The sequence below is a fragment of the Furipterus horrens genome, unplaced genomic scaffold (assembly GCF_987537825.1).
Source record: "Furipterus horrens unplaced genomic scaffold, mFurHor1.1.pri manual_scaffold_6, whole genome shotgun sequence".
NCBI lineage: Eukaryota > Metazoa > Chordata > Mammalia > Chiroptera > Furipteridae > Furipterus > Furipterus horrens.
The window spans coordinates 124586158-124606173 of NW_028327176.1; the positions used below are offsets into that span (position 1 = coordinate 124586158).

The 20016-nt window shown below is 33.2% G+C and overlaps 1 protein-coding gene across 1 annotated transcript in view; it reads right to left on the reverse strand.

Moving 5' to 3' along the window:
• Window positions 1–20016, reverse strand: part of PHIP (PHIP subunit of CUL4-Ring ligase complex) — a 135957-nt gene that overhangs the window by 45278 nt on the left and 70663 nt on the right. The window contains exons 16-21 of the mRNA XM_090282685.1: window positions 17875–18003; window positions 16353–16578; window positions 12335–12472; window positions 11467–11650; window positions 6632–6749; window positions 1234–1374 (exon numbers count right to left, since the gene is read on the reverse strand). Coding sequence (XP_090138811.1) covers window positions 1234–1374; window positions 6632–6749; window positions 11467–11650; window positions 12335–12472; window positions 16353–16578; window positions 17875–18003 — 936 coding nt within the window. The remainder of the gene's footprint in view (window positions 1–1233; window positions 1375–6631; window positions 6750–11466; window positions 11651–12334; window positions 12473–16352; window positions 16579–17874; window positions 18004–20016) is intronic.

Sequence of the window (20016 nt, forward strand, 5' to 3'; positions counted from 1 at the left end):
AACTGAAAACAAAACAAATGATCTGATTATTCACACCCTTAGTACATTACTTCTTTAAAGACTGAGAGAAAAAAACATATTCTTAAATATAAAATAGTCACTATATGAAACTACAAAATTTGAACTAAAAATCATAAGTTATTCCATTAATTAATACATAGTGCCCACAGTGACTTTCTGTTCTGTACACGTTTCTAATAAGCTGAATTGTTTTAAAATATTTTCTAGAAACTTACTATTAAAAAAAAAATCATACTATAACACTTTCAAAAATAAAGAAACATTTATAAGGCAAATAATTAGCCCACACATATTTTATATTTTATATGTATATCTAAATTGTCATGTCAAGTTTATGTAACTAGGAAATTTGATCTTTTTACCAGATTGGACATATCATTTTGACCTGGCCATGCTAAGACCTAAAGACACCAGAAATTAACATTTAAATTATAGTTAGAATATCCTCAATTTGTGTTACTGTCTCCCTGTCCATAGAAAATATACTCAGGGAATTCCCATATATGTTTAACATTATAAAACATAATATGGTTTCAAAAATGTAATCCTAGTCAGTGTCTAAGATCATAAAGTCTTTGGCCTAACCGTGGGGACGGGGGTGACTGAGTGAGTGGGGAAAGGGCGATGGTTTTAAGTGCTAAATAGAATTAATTTTTACTTGCAAATGAACTATCTTTGCTGAAAGAATATTTCATTTAGTAGGAACAATAATATTTATGGAAGTATTTATACATAAGGAATACTTTTTAAATTACATTGAAAAAAACTAAAGTGGTAGACATTAAAAACTAACGAAGATTGCTAAATGCCTAGTGATCAGTAATATAGCTACAAACAGAGCTTCATGGTATCACTTAAAAAGGATGGCTTTAGTAAAAGGAACCTTGGTTTAATCCCTGCTCTCCCATTTAATAGTTAGGTTAATGTATAATCTAAACATCTTAGAACTTCATATCCCTCATATATATAAAATGGAAATAATTCACACCAATTTGTTTGCGCATCTGAGATTATCAATATGTGGTGCCATGCCTGGAACACACATAGTAGGTCTTCAGTAAATGGAAGCTGTCACTATATTATAAGGCCTAGAAATACTATGCTTGAGCTACATCTATAAATATATCAATGATTATAAAGAATGAAAGTCATATTTAAAAACAAAAAAGTAAAAATGGAAACAGAAATTTTATGAATGTGCTAAGATCTTACATCTGAAGAGCTTGTGCCATTTTCTATCTCTTCTGAAGGTCTAGGAATCTCTTCCAATGCAGATCTTGTACGATAATTGTGTTGATTGGCCTGCTGCTTTTTGGATTCTCCAAGATCCAGGAAATGTTCATGAGCATGATTCTGGAAAAAAGTAAATTAAATTTATTTACAGTATGTTTAAAGAGCAAACTTTTTATCGTGCTTTAAATTTTTTAATTATAAAAAATCCATTCATATTTATGAAATTACACAAGTAACCAGATTAGAGTTATCAGCTCAAATATTTTAAGATTACAAGTTAAGTCACAGGTTTGCAGTATGTTGAAATTCACTTGCTGATTGGTAGTTATAAAAGCTTTGCTTTTGACTAATACTGACTTAAAAATTCATAATATTAGATTAAGCTTAACATTGTATTCTCCTATACCCACAGTAAAACAAATCTATAGAACAGGTATGAGAAAGAGGACCACAGGTTGTGAGACATATTAACAGGCAGAGGCAAACTGGAAACCAAAATGGTGGTCACAAAACTACCCTGCCACTACAAGACTAGGATACTAGGTGGCTGGCTCTCTCTCTTCTACTGCACATGAATTTGGAAGAAGTCATCTGTAGCAGAAGAAAACACCACTAACCACCATCAAAAAAACTGATACAAGTCCACATGGTGACAGAGACGAACAAACTCAGCAAACATAATAATTTACACCTAAAAAACAAATAAAACCCTTAAGGACATAAAAATTAAAGGAAAAATAAAAATTACTTTCAAAGAGAGACCAATTTCAGACTTGTAACAAACAATAAGAAAAAGGAACGCTATCATTAAAGTGATGATGAAAAATAACTTTGACCCTATAATTACACACTCACTTTTTTTCTCATTAAACTTCATTTTAATGGGTTTTAAAATACTATGACCGACTTTTGGCCAAGATGTTTTCATTAAAATGTACAGATTTAAAAATAAAATGGTCCACAAAATATTCTCATTTCCCTAAATATTTTATAACCAGTCTTTTACTATTAAACTTAAACGGCCAATGAGAAAAACAATTCTGAGATGTTCTTCCACCAATGATTAAGATGGCATAGCAGGTATAGGAATATAATAAACATTTAAGCCTCCTGAACATACTTGGGTGACTTTGCCAGCTGAAGCAGCCTCCTAGTCCACTGCTTTGATTACTAATTTAAAAACCACAACAACTGTCCATCTCACGTCACAAAAAGCAAACAACCAGAGAAGGACAGTCACAGAAGCTCTGAACATACACGGGCCCTCCAGGCACCATATCAACAATGGCAGCATCATCACATTTCTAGAATTTGGGGCCATCTTCTAACTTCCTCCCAGAAAGTCAACCAATTCTCTTCAGCTCAGCAAACTTGCAAGAAACATCAACTGTGTGACAATCCAGCAGAGATGCATGACTCAGGATAATAACCTGCTTCCATTGGTGGATTATTTTTGCTGTCACCAGCCATGTTACCACCACAAGCATCTTTGAAAGATATATTCCTGACACTGAAGCACACACTGATCCCAGGAAAAGCTTCACTCAAAGCTTCATGGTGCACCTCAACAGACTTTATTTCAGTTGTAAAAATAACTGAAACAAAGGTGACCACCATGCTCTTGACTCACATAGGACAGTACCAATTGCTCCAACTTTGTAGACATCCTGGAGGTGAAGGAGTTGATAGAAGGATACAACCCGGAGCTTCAAGGAACATGGTTCCACTGGCACTGTCATCTTTACAAGTGACTTTTCATCCCTTGAATCAACCACGTTACTATTAGCCATTCCAACCAGAAACTGGCATAAATGCTACTGTGTCGGAGTTGTAGCCAATTTTCTTAGTGTAGGAAGTGAATCCTTAACAACTTTCTTATATCTCTTATGGCTTATAAATGGCTCGGTGGAGTCCATTTTGTTAACGCTTCAAGTTTATTTTAAGGTGATTTATTTTTTTCTGCCCCAAAACTTTCAGAATGTTCTCTTTGTTTTAGATGTTTTCAAATATCACATTAATATGTTTAATTGAAGTTTTAAAATTTTTTGTTTTATATTATTTTTTCTTATTTATCCTGTTTGGTACATAGCCAGAGGTTAATTCTAGGAAATTCTGGTTCATTATTTTTTAAAACTCTCCTCCCTCTGTATATTCTCTCTTCTTTCAAGACTCTTATTAAATAGTACTTATACTACTTCTAATCTCAAATTCTACACATACATATTACATACATGTTTTGTTTTTTACATATCCCTCATTCTCTCCATTTTATTCCCCGTTGACGCATTCTAGGAGAGTTCTTCAACCTGACTTTCCAACTTACCAACTTATTTTTCATTGTTTTATATTTTTTTATTCAACCCACCCAATTAGTTCTCGATTTCAATAATGATACATTTCATCCCAATTACTTCTAACAGAATCCTCTTCAAAATTGCTTGTTACATCAAGTTTCCAATATCCCCCTCCTATCTCTCTCAGAATAGAATGTTATTTTGATGTCTCTCTATGCATTCCATTAGTTTTCCTATGTAAGTCATATAAGTTCATTTGTATTGTGGCTTCCTCCCTAACCCCTCATCATGCTTTGGCTTCATTATGTTAGGTAGTATTATTGCACTGGGGAAGGAGAGAGAAAACCCAAAAATCTAGGCCTTGCTTTTAAACTCCCAAGAATGATTCTGGATGTTCATGAGGAGGGGAGGGGTGTGTGCATCTAGAGATCTATAAAAATGCAATCTGAACTCAACCATTCATATTCCTCCACCCTTCACCACTTTCCAGTTCCTTCCCCACAGCCAGCCTTGTCACTAAAACTCTTTCCGGTACTTCAGCCCTATTCTTGTTGGGGCAGCTACTAGAAATAGCCAAGAAGAAAAAAAGATATTTTTATACAAGATTTACTCCACACAGATTCTCTCTAAAAACAATACTGCATGATTTGGTAATTTTGTAAAAAATTGGGGAAATATATAAAGGTATGAAATAGGAAATTGTTCAACTGCAATCTTATAAATTTTAAGTAATCTATTCTTAAGACTGTAATATATCTTGCTTTATCCATTTAACATTAATATGTTTATCTACTCAATTCCACTTCATTAAAAATTGTTCTTTGTTCCATTTTGTAAAGCTTTAGACACAGCTTTATATTTCTTTAGGATAAATTACATTCAAAGAACACAAACATTTTTAATGCCTTAATAAATAATGCACTGCAAGGGAAACTATTTGTCAACCAATATCTGTTCTCCTTTCTTACAAAAAAATTAAAATTTTCTTTGTTGAAATTTCATGAGACTAAATTCTGGACAATGGGATACCTAGCACAATGCTGCAAACAACCTCAAAGAACGTTCCTCAGGAGGGCATATATGCCCTCTGCACCTTCCTCATGGACTAGATTCTCCATCCTGTAGCCTTAAATGAGGATGCTGATATCTTCAGGCATGGGGTCAAATTCATACACAAAATGGTCAGAAAAATGAAAGAGGTTCTGTTCTCAACACTAAAGGCATCACACTAGGCCTGACCACATACTGAGGTTTTTACATCAGAGAGAAATATATTTCTACCTTACTTAAGACACTATAATTTTGGGACCAAACCTCCTGCCAAAAATCAAGTTTTTACATTAATTTATATTTCCCACCTACACACTAAGTATCCTCTATTATTAAAATTAAAAAACACTGCAACTCTACCCTTGGCCAAGTGGCTCAGCTGGTTGGAGTGTCATTCCATATCCAAAAGGTTCTGCGTTCGATCCCTGTTCAGGGCACATGCATAAGGCAACTGATCGAGGTTTCTCACATCAATGTCTTTCTCCCCCTCCCTTCCCCTATCTAAAAATCAATAAACATATCCTAGGGTGAGGATTAAAAAAAAAAAAATAGCAATTCTAAAATGAAAAATGACACCTTATAATTACCAATGTCAACTGCCTAGTATATGTGCTTTCAAACCTTTCTCTATTCTCATAAAATTTGGAAAAAAAAAAAAATGAGGTCATACTATAAACATTAATGTTCTACTTGCTCCCCCCGACCCCCCACTTAACAACAATACAGCCTGAACATTTCTCCAAGGTAATGGAGTGAACTCCTAACTCATTTCTTTACAAATGTTGTATAACATCCCACCTTCTTCCAATAATGGACACTAAGGTTATTCCAGTTTTGCAACCAGGGACACTGTAAATATTTGTGTGTGTATGGGTGTATGTTCGCACATGTGTATACATAACATCAGTACTTTTCTTTCTAAAAAAAAAAAAGAGCCTTTGAAGTAGCACTTTTTGATAAAAAGATAAGTACATCCTTTTAATTTTAATAGACAATACCATATTCCATCTGTAAAAGTTGCAGCAATACAACTCACAATTGTTACATGAGTTTATGTTCCTAAATCCTTGGTTTCTGAACAAAAGATATAGAAAAAGGTATGCTTTCTAGCCACAATGCAAAAAACAAAACAGCCAGTTAACAAACCTCCAAAACAAAAAATTATTTCAGATTATACTAACAAGAATTCTGAGCAAGGTCCTACTGATCCTAGGGTATGAACCCTTAGTAAAGAAAAACATAAACTAGCAAAGGACTACGTCAGTCCTTTAAGGCAAAGTCATAGAAGAGAAAAAATCATTCTAGAAAAGTAAACTAATTTAGGTTTAAGAAACTCAAAGAAAAAGAGAAGGAAGCACAAATCTGGGTCAAGAAACAAGCTTTGTTCAGTTTCCCTCAATTTCGGATTCTAAGTCTCTGAAGCTTTCAAGCTAAATGGTTTATAAAAACATCTAAGAATGGATAATTGCGACTTGTTGACACTTAAATGTAAGTAAGTACCTCCCAGATTATTGCCATGACCAACCAGAATACACTGGATCCAATTTCCAGATTAGTATGACAGAGAAACCAATAGGGCAACATAGTAGAAACAATTTGCCTCTTTTAATGGAGGAAAAAAGAACTATTATTTATAGCAGCATAGCGACTTAATTATCTACAATAACGAGTAAGTGCAAAACTTAGCAAAGAAAAAAAATACATATATATATATATTATTACTGCCATTGTATGCGACCAATGACAGTACTAAAAAAGGTCTTGCTTAGGCTTCCGATATAATTTATTAGATTTAATGGGCATTTAAAAATTGACATTTGGAGAAGAGGTATGCCGGAAGGCAGAAAATGTAAAATAAAAAAATTTAAACAGTAAACAAAATAGGTAATACAAAGACGTAATAAGAACAAGTTATAGTCTTACTTCATTAATTAAATGTTCTATTTAAAATGTTAACATTTTTTATTACAAAGAATCTTAATTACTAAGTTTATGAAACAAACATTATACATCCGAAAGTAATTACTATTTACCTTTGAGACAGTGGGGGTTTTATTTTCTTTTGTAACAGTGAAGTGTTTTCTTTTTTCTTCTGACCTATAAGTTTTTATTTCTTCTTCTCCCTTTGCAGTTCTCCATTCTTCTTGCCTACTGAAAGAGAATTAAAAGCCACACATCAATCTAAAATTTTTCAACTCACTTCTCACCTGAAGGAATATTAAGTGTCAGAGAGGAAATTCTACTCCTAATGTTTTCTTTTCAGATGGAGGCATGTGATAAAGATTTCTGAGTTTAAATTCATATATTATATGCTCTGGACATTTGGCATTAAATTACTAAAACACTGAAAAGACATATTTTGACTAACTGAACTTGTTAATACAGGTTCTGCTGTGTTTTCTGGCAAATTAAGTATTAGGTTCTGGAAACATAGTTATATTTCTGAGATAAACTGCTCCTAGGGTTAAAAATCGAATTTTTTGGAAATATTTGGTCAGGGTAGGATTTATGCTGTGATAATCTTATAGTACAACAGAACCTTCAGGTTGAACTAATATAACTCCTAAAGCCCTGAAAGAACTATATTCTCTCCAGTGAAAGGCAGGTCAGGCTTCATCTACTGAAACACTTCAGCTCTATCCAGGAAACAAGCTGAAATTGAGCAATGAAAAAAGGTGTGTCAACATTAATTGTGAATTGTAATATCATGAAATCTGAACTCACAAAGACAAGAGAATCTTTAATTTTTATTTTAATTCCTCACAATTTTCAACTTTTTGAATTGCAAAGGTATTTAACCTTTGAAGTACCGTATTTTTTGCACTGTAAGACACACCTGACCCTAAGACACACCTAGGTTTGGAGGAAGAAAACAAGAAAAAAAAAATCTGAACCAAAGAACTTATCATGACTAGTGTCAGAATTTATGGGGGCCTTTAATAACAGGCATTGAGGGAGTTAAGAGGTATCACTAGTTTAACAGTCACTGAGAGTATCACTATCCTAGTTACAGGTTCTGGTGGACTACCTCCAGTGCCTGTTACAGGTAGTAATACCCCTTAATCCCCTCTGTGCCTATGTTACTACTAGAATAGTGACCCCACCGTAACTCCCTTAATGTACTACAAACTTCAGGATTTATGGCTGCTCACCCAGTTACTGCTGGCCTCCTCACACAGAAATTTGGTGTGCACTGGAAATAGTATGGAGGTAGATGAGACAGCTGTAGCCAGCCAAGAACATGTTACTTCAGCTCCACCCATCTGCCTCTAGTGATTAGCAGAGCTTAAGACACAGTGATTGGTGATTGGAGACGATTCTACTGACACAGACCCCACCCAGTGTCAGACAACTGGCGACTGGCACTGTGCCTCATACCCCTTATTAGCCTCAGCTGATTTGACAGGTCAGAGGTTGTAGCTGGGAGTGTCGGGCGGCTTTCTGCACTCTCCCAGGTCCCGGGTGATGGGCAGAGGCGGACGGCAACTGACCAGGTGCCCTGAGATTCAGCAGTGAAGTGGGTTTCGTGTTTGCCCACCACTTCCTCTTCTAACAGCTGTCGCCACCACTGACAGGTCAGGTAATATAATACATCACAGTCTGTGATGCAATACTCACTCCATAAGATGCATAGACATTTCCTCCTACTTTTGGGGGGAAAAAAGTGAGTCTTATGGAGTGAAAAATACAGTATAATTTATCCTGTTGATTTCACAGTTGGGAGTTAATATTCAAATTTGGAATAGTTCTGTAAAGATGATTCTTTTTTAGTACAGTATATTAATGTCATTTTACTTAATTGCAAAAATCTCTATTGAAGCTGTTCTTAATTCTGAATGGAAAATAAAATGAGTTAATTTAAATGTTATGCAGAGAATGGCCTTGATTTAATTTTTTATTAGTTCTTAACAATTTGTGTTGTTTTTTTAAAGAAAACTTTTTATTGAGATAATTGAGATTCATATACAGCTGTAAGAAATAATAGATTCCTTATAACCTTTACCCAGTTTCTTCCAATGGTAGTGTCTTACAAAATTATAGTATAGTATCACAACATGGATGTTGACACTGACACAACCCATCAATATTCAGAAGTTCCCAGTTTTACTTCTATTCATGTGTATGTGTTTTTACTTCTACCCAAGTTTATCACATGTGTAGGTTTATGTATCCATCACCCCAGTCAAGATTCAGAGCATTCCTATCACTATAAAGATTCCTTGTAGTGCCCTTTTAATTATCACACATCTTTATTTCATTCTCCTCCTCCTCAGCCCTTCCTCCCCCCAATGTTTAGCTATTACTAATATGTTCTATATATCTCTATACTTTTGTTAAGATTAGTCCATAACTTTTGATATTCATTTTTCACTCATCATAATTCCCTCAAGTCATTCATGTGATTGTATCAATAGGATGTTTCTTTTTCTTACAGCAGAGTAGTATTTCATGGGGTGGATACACCAGTTTGTTTAACCACACACCTACTGAAGAACATCTCGGTTATTTCTAGGTTTTGGCTATTACAAATAAAGCTGCTATACATCAGTGTACAGGTTTTTGTGTGAACATAAGTTTTAATTTCTTTGGAATAAATCTCCAAAAGTGTAATCACCAGTAACTGCATATGTAGGTTTTTAAGAAAGCACAAAACTATTTTTCAGAGTGTCTGTACCATTTTTATATTCCCATCAACAATACATGAGTGATCCACAGTTCCTCCAAACCCTCTCCAGCATTTGGTGCTGTCAATATATTTTAGCCACACTGATAGGTATAAACAAATTACTTAATTGATGTTTCAATTTGCATTTCACTAATGGCTAATGATGTTCAATATCCTTTCATGTACTTATTTGCCACCAGTATATCCTCTTTGATAAAATACCTACTCATGTCTTTGTCCATTTTCTGATCGAATTGTTTTATTTACTATTGAGTTGATATATTCTAAATATTAGTCCTTTGTTGGCTATGAGTTTAGATTTAATTTTAATTAACATACTACTCTGACCCATTTAAGAGCCTTCTAGGGGCAAACTTTAAACTACCTACCAAAGGGTATATCCTAGGAAGATTGTCAAATGAAGAGTATTAAGTTTTGGGGGCAAAGTTTCAGGAAAGTCAAATATCCTAAGTAATGATGGTCATAGCCTTGCTTAACCATAACCTCAATGGTTAAGCCCAATAAAAAAGATTAAAAGGAGAAGGACATTTGGAAAGAAACAAATATTCCCCACTCCTCATGTTTCCTTCCATGTATAGAAACCTCCACCAACAATTAGCAATCCACCCCTGGCCTCTTTTCACTTCCTACTCAATTTTCTCCAGGAGAAGTGAACTAATTCTGGAAGAAATCAGCTTAGCAATGTACATATTCTGCTCTGCCTTTTAAAGAAGTAAACCAGCTGTTTATCCATGGGGAGAAATACTATAGCCCATTGTTATCTGTGTTTGGGGTTCAACATTAAAAAGCACTTTCATGCAGGTAAAAGCCACACTGTTCACAGCTGTATCAATAATAAAAACTAATATTGTGATTTCCTGTCTGTTTTATCTTCTGTGTTTTCAATTACTTCAAAACTACTGTTTAAAAGATGGATGTTATTTATTGCATACCCCTCAAACCCTAACATTAGAATTAAAATGCGAACAGGAATCCAACTAAAAACATACTGAGTTAATTTTTATTAAGGACAATTGGATAAATTTTTCCTCAAATAGTTATTTTTCAAATTTATACCTTATGTCTGTATTTAATCCTACCCTAACACAAATTCGAAGCATTGTCCAATAAAAAGCATAATCTATATATAAACATTCACATTCAAAGGTATTTATTTTAATTATAGTTGCTCCTCAACTTACAATGGGGTTACAAGCCAATAAACCCATCCTAAGTTGAAAATATGGGAAGTCGAAAATCCATTTAATACACTTAAAACTACCCACTATATTAGCTTAGCCTAGCCTACCTTACATGCCAGAACAGCAAACCAAAAAGAACGCTGGCAACATAGATTATAGATTGTTTATGGTCATGACTGCATGCCTGATGAGGAGCTGCGACTCACTGCCACTACCCAGCCAGCATCATGAGCAGGTATCGCACCACAAGTCGCTAGCCCGAGAAAAGATCAGAATTCAAAATTTGAAGTATGGATTGTACTGAATGCAAATCATTTTCACAGCATTGTAAAGTCAAAAAAATCATAAATTGGGGAATGTCTGTATACAATTACTATTATCTTTTGAGTCTAAAAACTAAAAACTTCTAAAATCAAATTCATATTTTGATCTTTATATTTTTTTTTATAGTTATCACAGGTAGTGAGTCCAGTGAATCTGGGTTCAGATGGACCATATTAATGAATATTTGATTAGTAAAGCATGAACATCTAGAATAAATCTATATCAAATAAGTACTTTTAACTTTATACAGGCATAGATTTAAATATAAAAAGCAGCATTTTAATTTATACAAATATTTATATACTATATTACCAATAATTTTTACTATATCTCTAAATGATTGGATGAGTAAAATTCATTAAAAATTAATTATAACAAACTTATAAAGTGTTTTAAGCTACAGTTAAATAAGATAAATTAAGATTTAAATATGCTATTCAATAACTTTCCTATTTGGTCAATCCAAATTTATGATTTCACCTTATTCACCTTAACACATCCTCCCCCTCATATCCTTTACATGAATCATTCTAGAAAAGAACATACACTGAAATTTAATTTTTCTCCAGTTATGAAGAGTTTAAAATAATAGCTTTTCAGATAAATTTAAAATAAATTACAAGCTAAAAAAGGTACTTTGAAGACTATAATTATAAAAATTCCCAACTCCACTTACCTTGCTACACCAGCTGAAAGTTCGGGTACTACCACCCTTCGACTCCACGCTACAAGATCCCGCTCTGTGGCTATTTCACTTCTTGGTGCATTGCTGTGCATTTGCCGTACCCCCTCAATTTGTCCACTGCGCCTTAGCCCTATATTTGGTGGCGAATGAACCTCTGAGGTAGAGCTTAGAGAACCTAAATGAAAAATTAAGTTAGTTCTATTTAGAGACACTTCTCCAATATCTTACAAGTGGAAAAAAAATCTATTACTATCCTCCACATGAAACTTCATATTGTGGCAAATAATAAATTATCAAATTAGGAACTAAACCACAGACAAAAGTTTAATGAAAACAAAAAATGGTTATTCAATTGACTAGATATGTTAATGAATTGTAATAATTGGCTATTAAGGCATGAAGATGTAAATAATTACTTTGAAAAAATGTTCAACAAGTATTTCTGGGGAAACTATATAAAAAGCAGAAACAGACAAACGCAAGAATGTTTATGTTCATAAATTTGCTCTAACTTTTTTCTTCACGTTTAATAACATACAACAAAGGTGATTAATGTTTGAGAATGTGACTTTGAATCCATTTCATAAATCACTGAATAAATTTATTTTTAAAAATTTTTAGTTCTACATGTTTATTATAGGAAATTTAGAAAAATATACATATTAAAAACATTATCTACATTTTAAAACCTTATGAACATTTTCTTAGGTCATTAAATATTCTTTGAAACACGATCATTTTGGCAGCCTAATATTTCATTTTATAGATGTAAATAATTTGTTTAATCTCTTCTCTCCTGTTGAAGGTTTCAACTGCTTCCGTTTTTCAAATGTTCCACCTAAAAGAAAACACATCTTACCTCTACTTAAACGGCCGGTATTATTGATACTTGCTTCACCAGAACGTCTCAGGTCTTGCTCCTGTTGTAGTCTTTGAATCATGCTGTCCAGTGGGCTGATCTCCTGATTTGCTTGCTGACTTAAAACTTGGTTCAGTCCTATGTAATAACAAACAAAATACTAAGGATACTTCAGTCAACTATTCAAACCATTTCACTCGTTTACCTCACTTTGAGTCCAGAAGCAAATGTAAATTTTGCTTGTGTAAAACACCTAAAATTATCAACTGTAAATTATGGGAGTAAATGGAAACATGTCCCCCTCAATCTTAATTTATTAAAAACAAAAATGATGATGATATCTGAGTGTTTATCATGATTCAGGCACTCATCAAATCATTACAATAACTCAACTAGGTACATATGATTAACTTCAATTTGCAGGTGAGGAACCATAATAACTACTTAAAAGTTAGTAAAAGTAGGATTTCATTTTAGTTCATGTTTTCTTTTGTTTTTTAAGGGAAATCGGATCACCCACTTTCTCAAAATGTCTTTTACTGCTTTATTTATTCAACAAATTCTTGAGTGTCTACTAGTATCTACTAACTTTGTTCTAGGAATTATGCCAAAGAACTGAGGATCCAGTGGTGAGTAAATCATTAAGGTCCCTGACCTTCAAGAAGCAGTCTAATAAGGAAATTAACAATAAACCAATACATATATATAGATTGTAAAAAACGTTGAAATAAAGGTGATGACAAGAGAAAATAGGGAAGAGAGATGGAAACTACCTATGATGAGTCACAAAGGTCAAAGAAGCCCTCTTTGAGAAGGCAGCATTTGAGGTAACACTTAAAGAAAAAGAATTAGTAATTCATGTGAGGAGATAGAATAAGAACACTCCAGAGAGAAGGCTAAGAGTCAATACAAAGACTCTGAGATAAGGAGGAACTGAAGTATGTTTTAACCCACTCTACTTTGCAAGCATCAACTCTCACCAGTCCTATGGGACTACTTGACTCTTAATCTCCTAATAGATAAACTTCTATGTTTTGAAGCTTTTGACCACAACACTTCCACAAGTACACATGATAAACACTAACTTATCCTTCAAATACCAATTAAAATGGCGTGACCATGACATTTCATCTGTGAAATCTTTCCAGGCTATCCCTGAAAAAATTAGCTGCTATCCTCTTTCATTTCGTCAAACAATATGTACATGTATTAGTGCTCAGCCCAACATAGAAAGAAAACCTGATAGTTCCTCAAAAGCATGGACTGTATTATTTATCTTAATATTCTAATTCTAAATCTAGCACAAAGCTAGGCATATAGATATGTTCAATCCTGCTGAATATATAAAAAATATTTAGGTGTTATGAGATATAAGAAAGCATTAGCATGAGAGTAGAGAAGAGAGCAATTAATATGAGGTGCGAGGATACAGAAGAATCAATGAGACAGGACCTTTAGAGTGGGCTAGGAAAGAACATACTAAAGATATTCTGCAATAGAGAAGTACAATAATGAAGATACAAAGAAAGGGGAAAATACATGTATCAAGCACATAATGTTATATAAGAGAAAACTAAAATTCAATGGGTTAAAAAAACTTGTCCATGGTCACAAAGCTACAGAGTGGTAAAAAGTAGACAGAGGTAAAAAGTTAAAATGCCCATGGACACTTCTTTCCTGATATGCTCCTAGTGAAAAATCACATGTGTGAACATTAATGAGTAATTTGATATAGCTCAAGTTGGCAACATTTACAGTGTATTGCCCAGTGTAAACATAACAGAATTGTATTCAAGCCTATTTATAATTACAACAGCAGTCATATATTTTTACCTAACTCTTAATTTCCAAACATAAATTTCATTATGTATCTAGGTTTGCAAATAGAAATATAGTTAGAAATGATACTGAGTTTTTAAAAAAATATTTGTCTTTTGTTCTATTTTCATACTCAGTAAGACTTAATGAAAAAAATATTTACCCTGTATTCTGTGATGCAGAACACTTAAAAGTTCAGTGACACACTTTGAAGCCATAATTATTGCTATGGGTTCTCTCTTGTGGCCCTGTACTAACAACCAGTGTTTATTTCATTTTCAAGATCAAGTCCACTTTTTACTCTAAGGTCACCTTAGCATGGAAGAAAGAACAATGGACTGAGTCAGGCAGGGTATGAGTCCCTGTGATTCCACATACTTTAACTTGAACACCACACAATGTTGTTTTCATTTTCTTCACTTTTAGAATTGATATACCATAGATAAAAGGATTAAATGAGATTATGTATTTCAGCCCTTTATAAACTGTGAAGTGGAGGGAAAAGTAAAAATTAAGTAGCAGTATATTTTAATAACGTAGTCCTTTCCTCATTTCTTTGTGCCTAAAATCCCAGCCTAGGTATCTATTCTGAGACATGGGTAAGATCTGATTCTTGCCAGTTATCCCTCCAAGAGACTGAAGGTATTTATCTTAATTTCAGTCCTATTACCAAGGTTTCTCTAATAATTGAGACTTCTCGAATCTGAATGCCTGCCTAGACTTCTTGAATACTACCTGTTCTTAGATTCTTTGAGTCCATGCTGTGTCCATGTATTGAGACATTTTTATTTCACATACTCCAGATATTCAGGTCTGTTGGACTGTACTACTTTCTACAAGTAGTAGCAGAGACTATTTCTTTATTGATTCTCCTCACCCTCCATCCTGAGTGGGCATGTCTAGTTCCAAGAGCAGCCCTTCCTATCCAATATGTCCATCTTCATGGCAATTTCATGCCCAATCCTTTAAGAAAAAATAAGAAGTGGATTCTCTATAATGCAATGAAATTGGTTTCTCTGTGCTACTCACAGAATCTAAATTCATTATTTTCAAGTTATTCATGATAGATTACATACCATATGTGTCCTTTAAATCTACTTGTTCATTATGCTAGAGTCAAGAACTTAAAGTATTTTCATAAATTTTTATAGTCTAAAATATAACAGGAAGATTCATAAATTCAAAACTGGTTTAAACTTCTTTAAAGAGTCCATTATTTTCATTTAATAAATTAGTGCTACATTTCTTATCAAAAGGTCTACAGACCTTGCTTCCATTTAAAGTCCCATCAACCAATGTCACCTCAATAAATTTAAAAAAATAACCCCAAAAAACAACAACAAAAAAAACACCCATCTCAGTCAATACCATAACTCATTTGGCATTCACCCTCCATTATTTCACTAATAGCTCTCAATTCTTTCATCCCTCTCTGACATATAAACTTTTAAAAGTTGATCACTTTTTAAAACAATCTTCAATGTGAATAGGCTCTCCAGTCTTAGCGTCTCTCTCATATCACACTATTATCCCCTTAATAATATTTATCACAATTTTTAACCATGTGTCAGTTTATAATTTTACTAATCTACTCCATAAAAGCAAGGAATATGTCTGTTTAATTCACTACTGAATAACATAGCCTAGCAGGTATCAGGGACAGAGGATAGTCTCAACATATGTTGCTGAATAAATAAATAAATAGATTCATTTCATATCAAATATAGGAACTTATCCTTTTAGTCTCCAGAGGTTATAAATGAATACAGACTGAATTATTGCTTTAAATCTTCAATGTCCTTAATCATCCTGCAATACTTACGTATTATTCAATAAACTTAAAAGAAATAAGACTGACAGTGCTAAGAGGAGAGGTGGGTGTGGAGAATGTTTGAAAGAAGGTGAAGGCATTAGTCCAGGAAGATATATGAAGGACCCATGGACATGAACAACAGGGTGGGGACTGACTATGGGAGTGTGGGAGCGGGCTAGGTGGAAGGGGGCAAAAGGGGAAACAATTGGAACAACTGCAAAACAAAAATAAATAAATAATTTTAAAAACTTCAGAGAAGTTAGAAAATAATGTTACTTCTCATTTGTTCAAACAATTAAAAACAAAGTGTATTGTTACCCATTAACAATCTTATAAAAGTTCAGTAGGAAAAGAAAAATTTGGTTGACTATGAAAATGAGCATTTACCTGAGGAAGTTACTCCCATCTGAGGGATGAGCTGCTCTTCCCTGCAATTTTCACGGCCAGGAACTAATCTCTGATATCTTGATGGATGAGGGTTACCATCAACATCAACCAAAAAAGGGGGAGGCATGAGATGAGGTGCTTGCTGAGTCTGTTCATCTAACACAAAATTGTTGGCATCACGAATAAGGGGCCGATAATCACTATGAAAGAACATCTGATCTGCTATCTATAAAAAGAAAGGACCATAAAGGATTGGAAATATAAAAATTTATCATTATAAATTTTATAGATTTTAATAATTTAGTCCTTTCCTCATTTCCTTGTGCCTAAAATCCCAACCTAGGTATCTATTCTGAGATGTGGGCAAGATTTGATTCTTGCCAGTTCCCCCTCTAAGAGTCTAAAGGCAAATATTTTAACATAAACCATCCTATTAAGCAATAATATTCTTTTCTTGAATTATAAATATATTTATGTTTTCTACATTTAATTTTCTGATCATAAAAGTAGCTGCTTTGAATTTTCTCTGGAATAAGATAGAGATTGTACACATACAAAATAAGTTATATAATTTCAAACTTCATTATAAAATCAAATTTAGGTATAAAATCTCCAGCGGTACTATTACTTTTACAGAGCAACCATGCTTTACCTTTTTTTTTAAATTACTAAATATGGTAATAAGTTTTTAGCATTTTACAAAGAGAAATCAATAAACTATTTAATGACATCACTTATACAATGTTAGAAAATCTTTAGTGTAAAAAGTTTATTTAACATTACTATAAAAATTTCACATGATCCAAATTTTCTAAGAGTTAATAAGCATTTTTCAAAAAATTAAAAATATAATTACTAATATTAAACTCATGCCTGATATATGTGGTAACTTCAAAACTTTATTGGTTTATTTGGAATTTCTTAAACTAAACCATGAGCTATGCAATTTTTAAAATAATCTTTTATACCACTCTACTGTAAATAAGCAATTTAAATCTTTTAATCACTAGTCTTAAGTCTTTGATAGTTAAAATCTCTAGCTACTATCAGTATGCCATACATTTTGAGTCACATAAAAGCCACAGAATTGTAGCCAGATAAATGCATATCATACAAACAAAATATTTTACATAATTTCAGAGTCCTTTTATGAATAACATAGCCCAACCCCAGCTTATATGCTCGAACTTTGAGAACTGCAATCTAGATTGCTCTAGCAGGTCAATTAAGTAAAAGTTATTCCTTTTGAAATATACAGGTTATATTTAAACTTATTTAAATAAGATCTAATTATTATCTAATGTCTATTACAGAAAAGAGATATAAAAACTATCATTTTCACCCTCTTCTCCAAAACATAAGTGTCTGGACTACTTAAAATATGATTCTTCTATATGCTGATAGTCTTCAAATATGCTGAAAGCATAAATGATTCCCACCCACCCTCCTCCCCCAAAATACAATCACTAAATACACAGGACTCTAAAAAAAGTAAGGAGAAAATATAATCATTGCACCCTACCTTGTCATATTTGCTACTGGAGCCAAAGCCAAAAATTAAAAGATGTCCATGAGAGTCTGTGCATGCAAAATGCTGACCATCAGGAGAGCATTTGCAGTCAAATACTGCACCATGTCCTTGGCCTTCAATCTGAAATGTATTTAACCAGCAATGAAAGAGTTGCCATTAAAAAATAAAAAACTGGTCACTGTTGTTACTAGATTTTTATGATGATATATAAGTATACATCCTAATGAAGTAAAGAAGTATAACAAAAAACAGTACAGTAACAAAATTTGTGTTCATGAAAGGTGCCAGATTAATAGCTTTGAAAAATAAATTGCTCTATTTATCCACAGACCAGACACAATTCAGGAAATAAAACACCACCAATCTCCCCCACCCATAGAATTCTGCTTCATGTCTTTAATCCAGACTTGGAACGTAATTGCGCCTTACATTCCATCATCTCTGCATTTAATGAAGCCCTTTCGGCAAAAGCCAGCTGACAATGCGTAGTAACAAAAGCTTTTCTTTTTTTTTGTAACTCTTGGAAGTAGAAGCCAGAGATCACTGCTTACTTTCCTTTGGTAATAAGTTCCCTTGAAGGTCTGACTCATATTTTAAATGGTGAATTTCAAAGGTTAAAGAAAAGGTTTTTTTTACCTGATAATTGTTTTCTGTTTTCCAGTTCCATTAATCCAGAACGAATGGGTTTCTCCCTGCAACCTGTCAATCAAACAGAGGTGGCCAATCACCACTCTGAATTTTTTTGCTCTCAGTGCTTCTTCAGACTATGTTCCAGTTGAAAACTTCTTTAGCAGTGTTCTGAAAGAGGTAAAAGTTCTACCCTATCTAAAGCACATCTAGGGACTGAATTTCAGAAAATTAAAATAGGGAGTTGACTCCCTAACAAATAACAACTAAGGATGATTTTCAACAAATGCGACTGGATTTCTGGATTAGCAGAATCGGAACACACACACTATCAGGTAAGAAATACCTCCTCTCTGTTCCGGTATCCACTGATCTAGAACAAACTGTATTTTATTAGTATAATATCCCAATATCCCAGGAAATGCTTGGGAAAGAGAGAAGTGGTAATTTTCTTTTTTTAGTGTTAAAAATATGGCATAGGGATGAAATGTGCAATTTACCAAATACAGACATGAAATTAAAATTTAGAAAAAGAACAGTCGATTTCTCAAAGGAAGTTTGCATTTTGGTCAACAGAGAAAACATCACTTTAAAAAGAAGGGTTCTCCCTAATACATTTAGATAGCACAAATAAGATTTCCTCAAAAAAATAAAATAAAATAAATACTAGTTTTTCCTTTAGCTTGCTGATAAGAAGAAATGAGCCCACTGGTGTTTAATAATGCCATTTGGATAGTGATAATAATGAAAAAGAAATAACTTTCCTCAAAATTTAATCATATGGAAGAAATTTTGTGAATTTATCTGATGTCCACTATACTGGAAGATTTACCGTAAAAGCAAGAAAATGAATCCTAAGTGAAACAGAATCATTTCTTGGTTGTGAAGAAAGTTGGAGGATAGGACAGCAGAGGAAGAAAACTGACTTCAAGTCCTTTAAAACTACTGGAAGACAAGAAAGACTATAACTATTTCTCCAAATTAACATATAGGCACTGGTAGCTATATAACTAAGTTTTTGCCAAAATTGAAATATAACTTAATTTTTGCCAAAACTGAAAGACTGTAAGTAGAAATGTCAGAATTCAAGTCTCTATTTTTCTGTTTTCCAGGCAAATAAGAAGTAAAATGTACTGTTATTACTAAGTAACCACATCAACAAAGTTTACCTCTAAATAGAATTTAACATAAAAAAAAAAAACAAGATAAAGAATTGAAACTGCAATGACCATGTGTTGTTAGATGTTTTATTTATCTTGGTTCACTATCTTTCATAGAAGAGAAAACAAAAAATGCAGCTACTTTATAAATATAACATATTAAATGCTTTCAGAACTGTAATATTATTGTGAGTCTGAATTTACAATTCTAAGGATACAGAACTAAGAAAAGATTTAAAAGAAATCTGATTCAGCAATGCCGAACTGTATTTGATAGATATTCATAGGCATGGGATCCTTCATGTGATGTATAGGTAATCTTGCATCAATGTTATCTACCAATGTT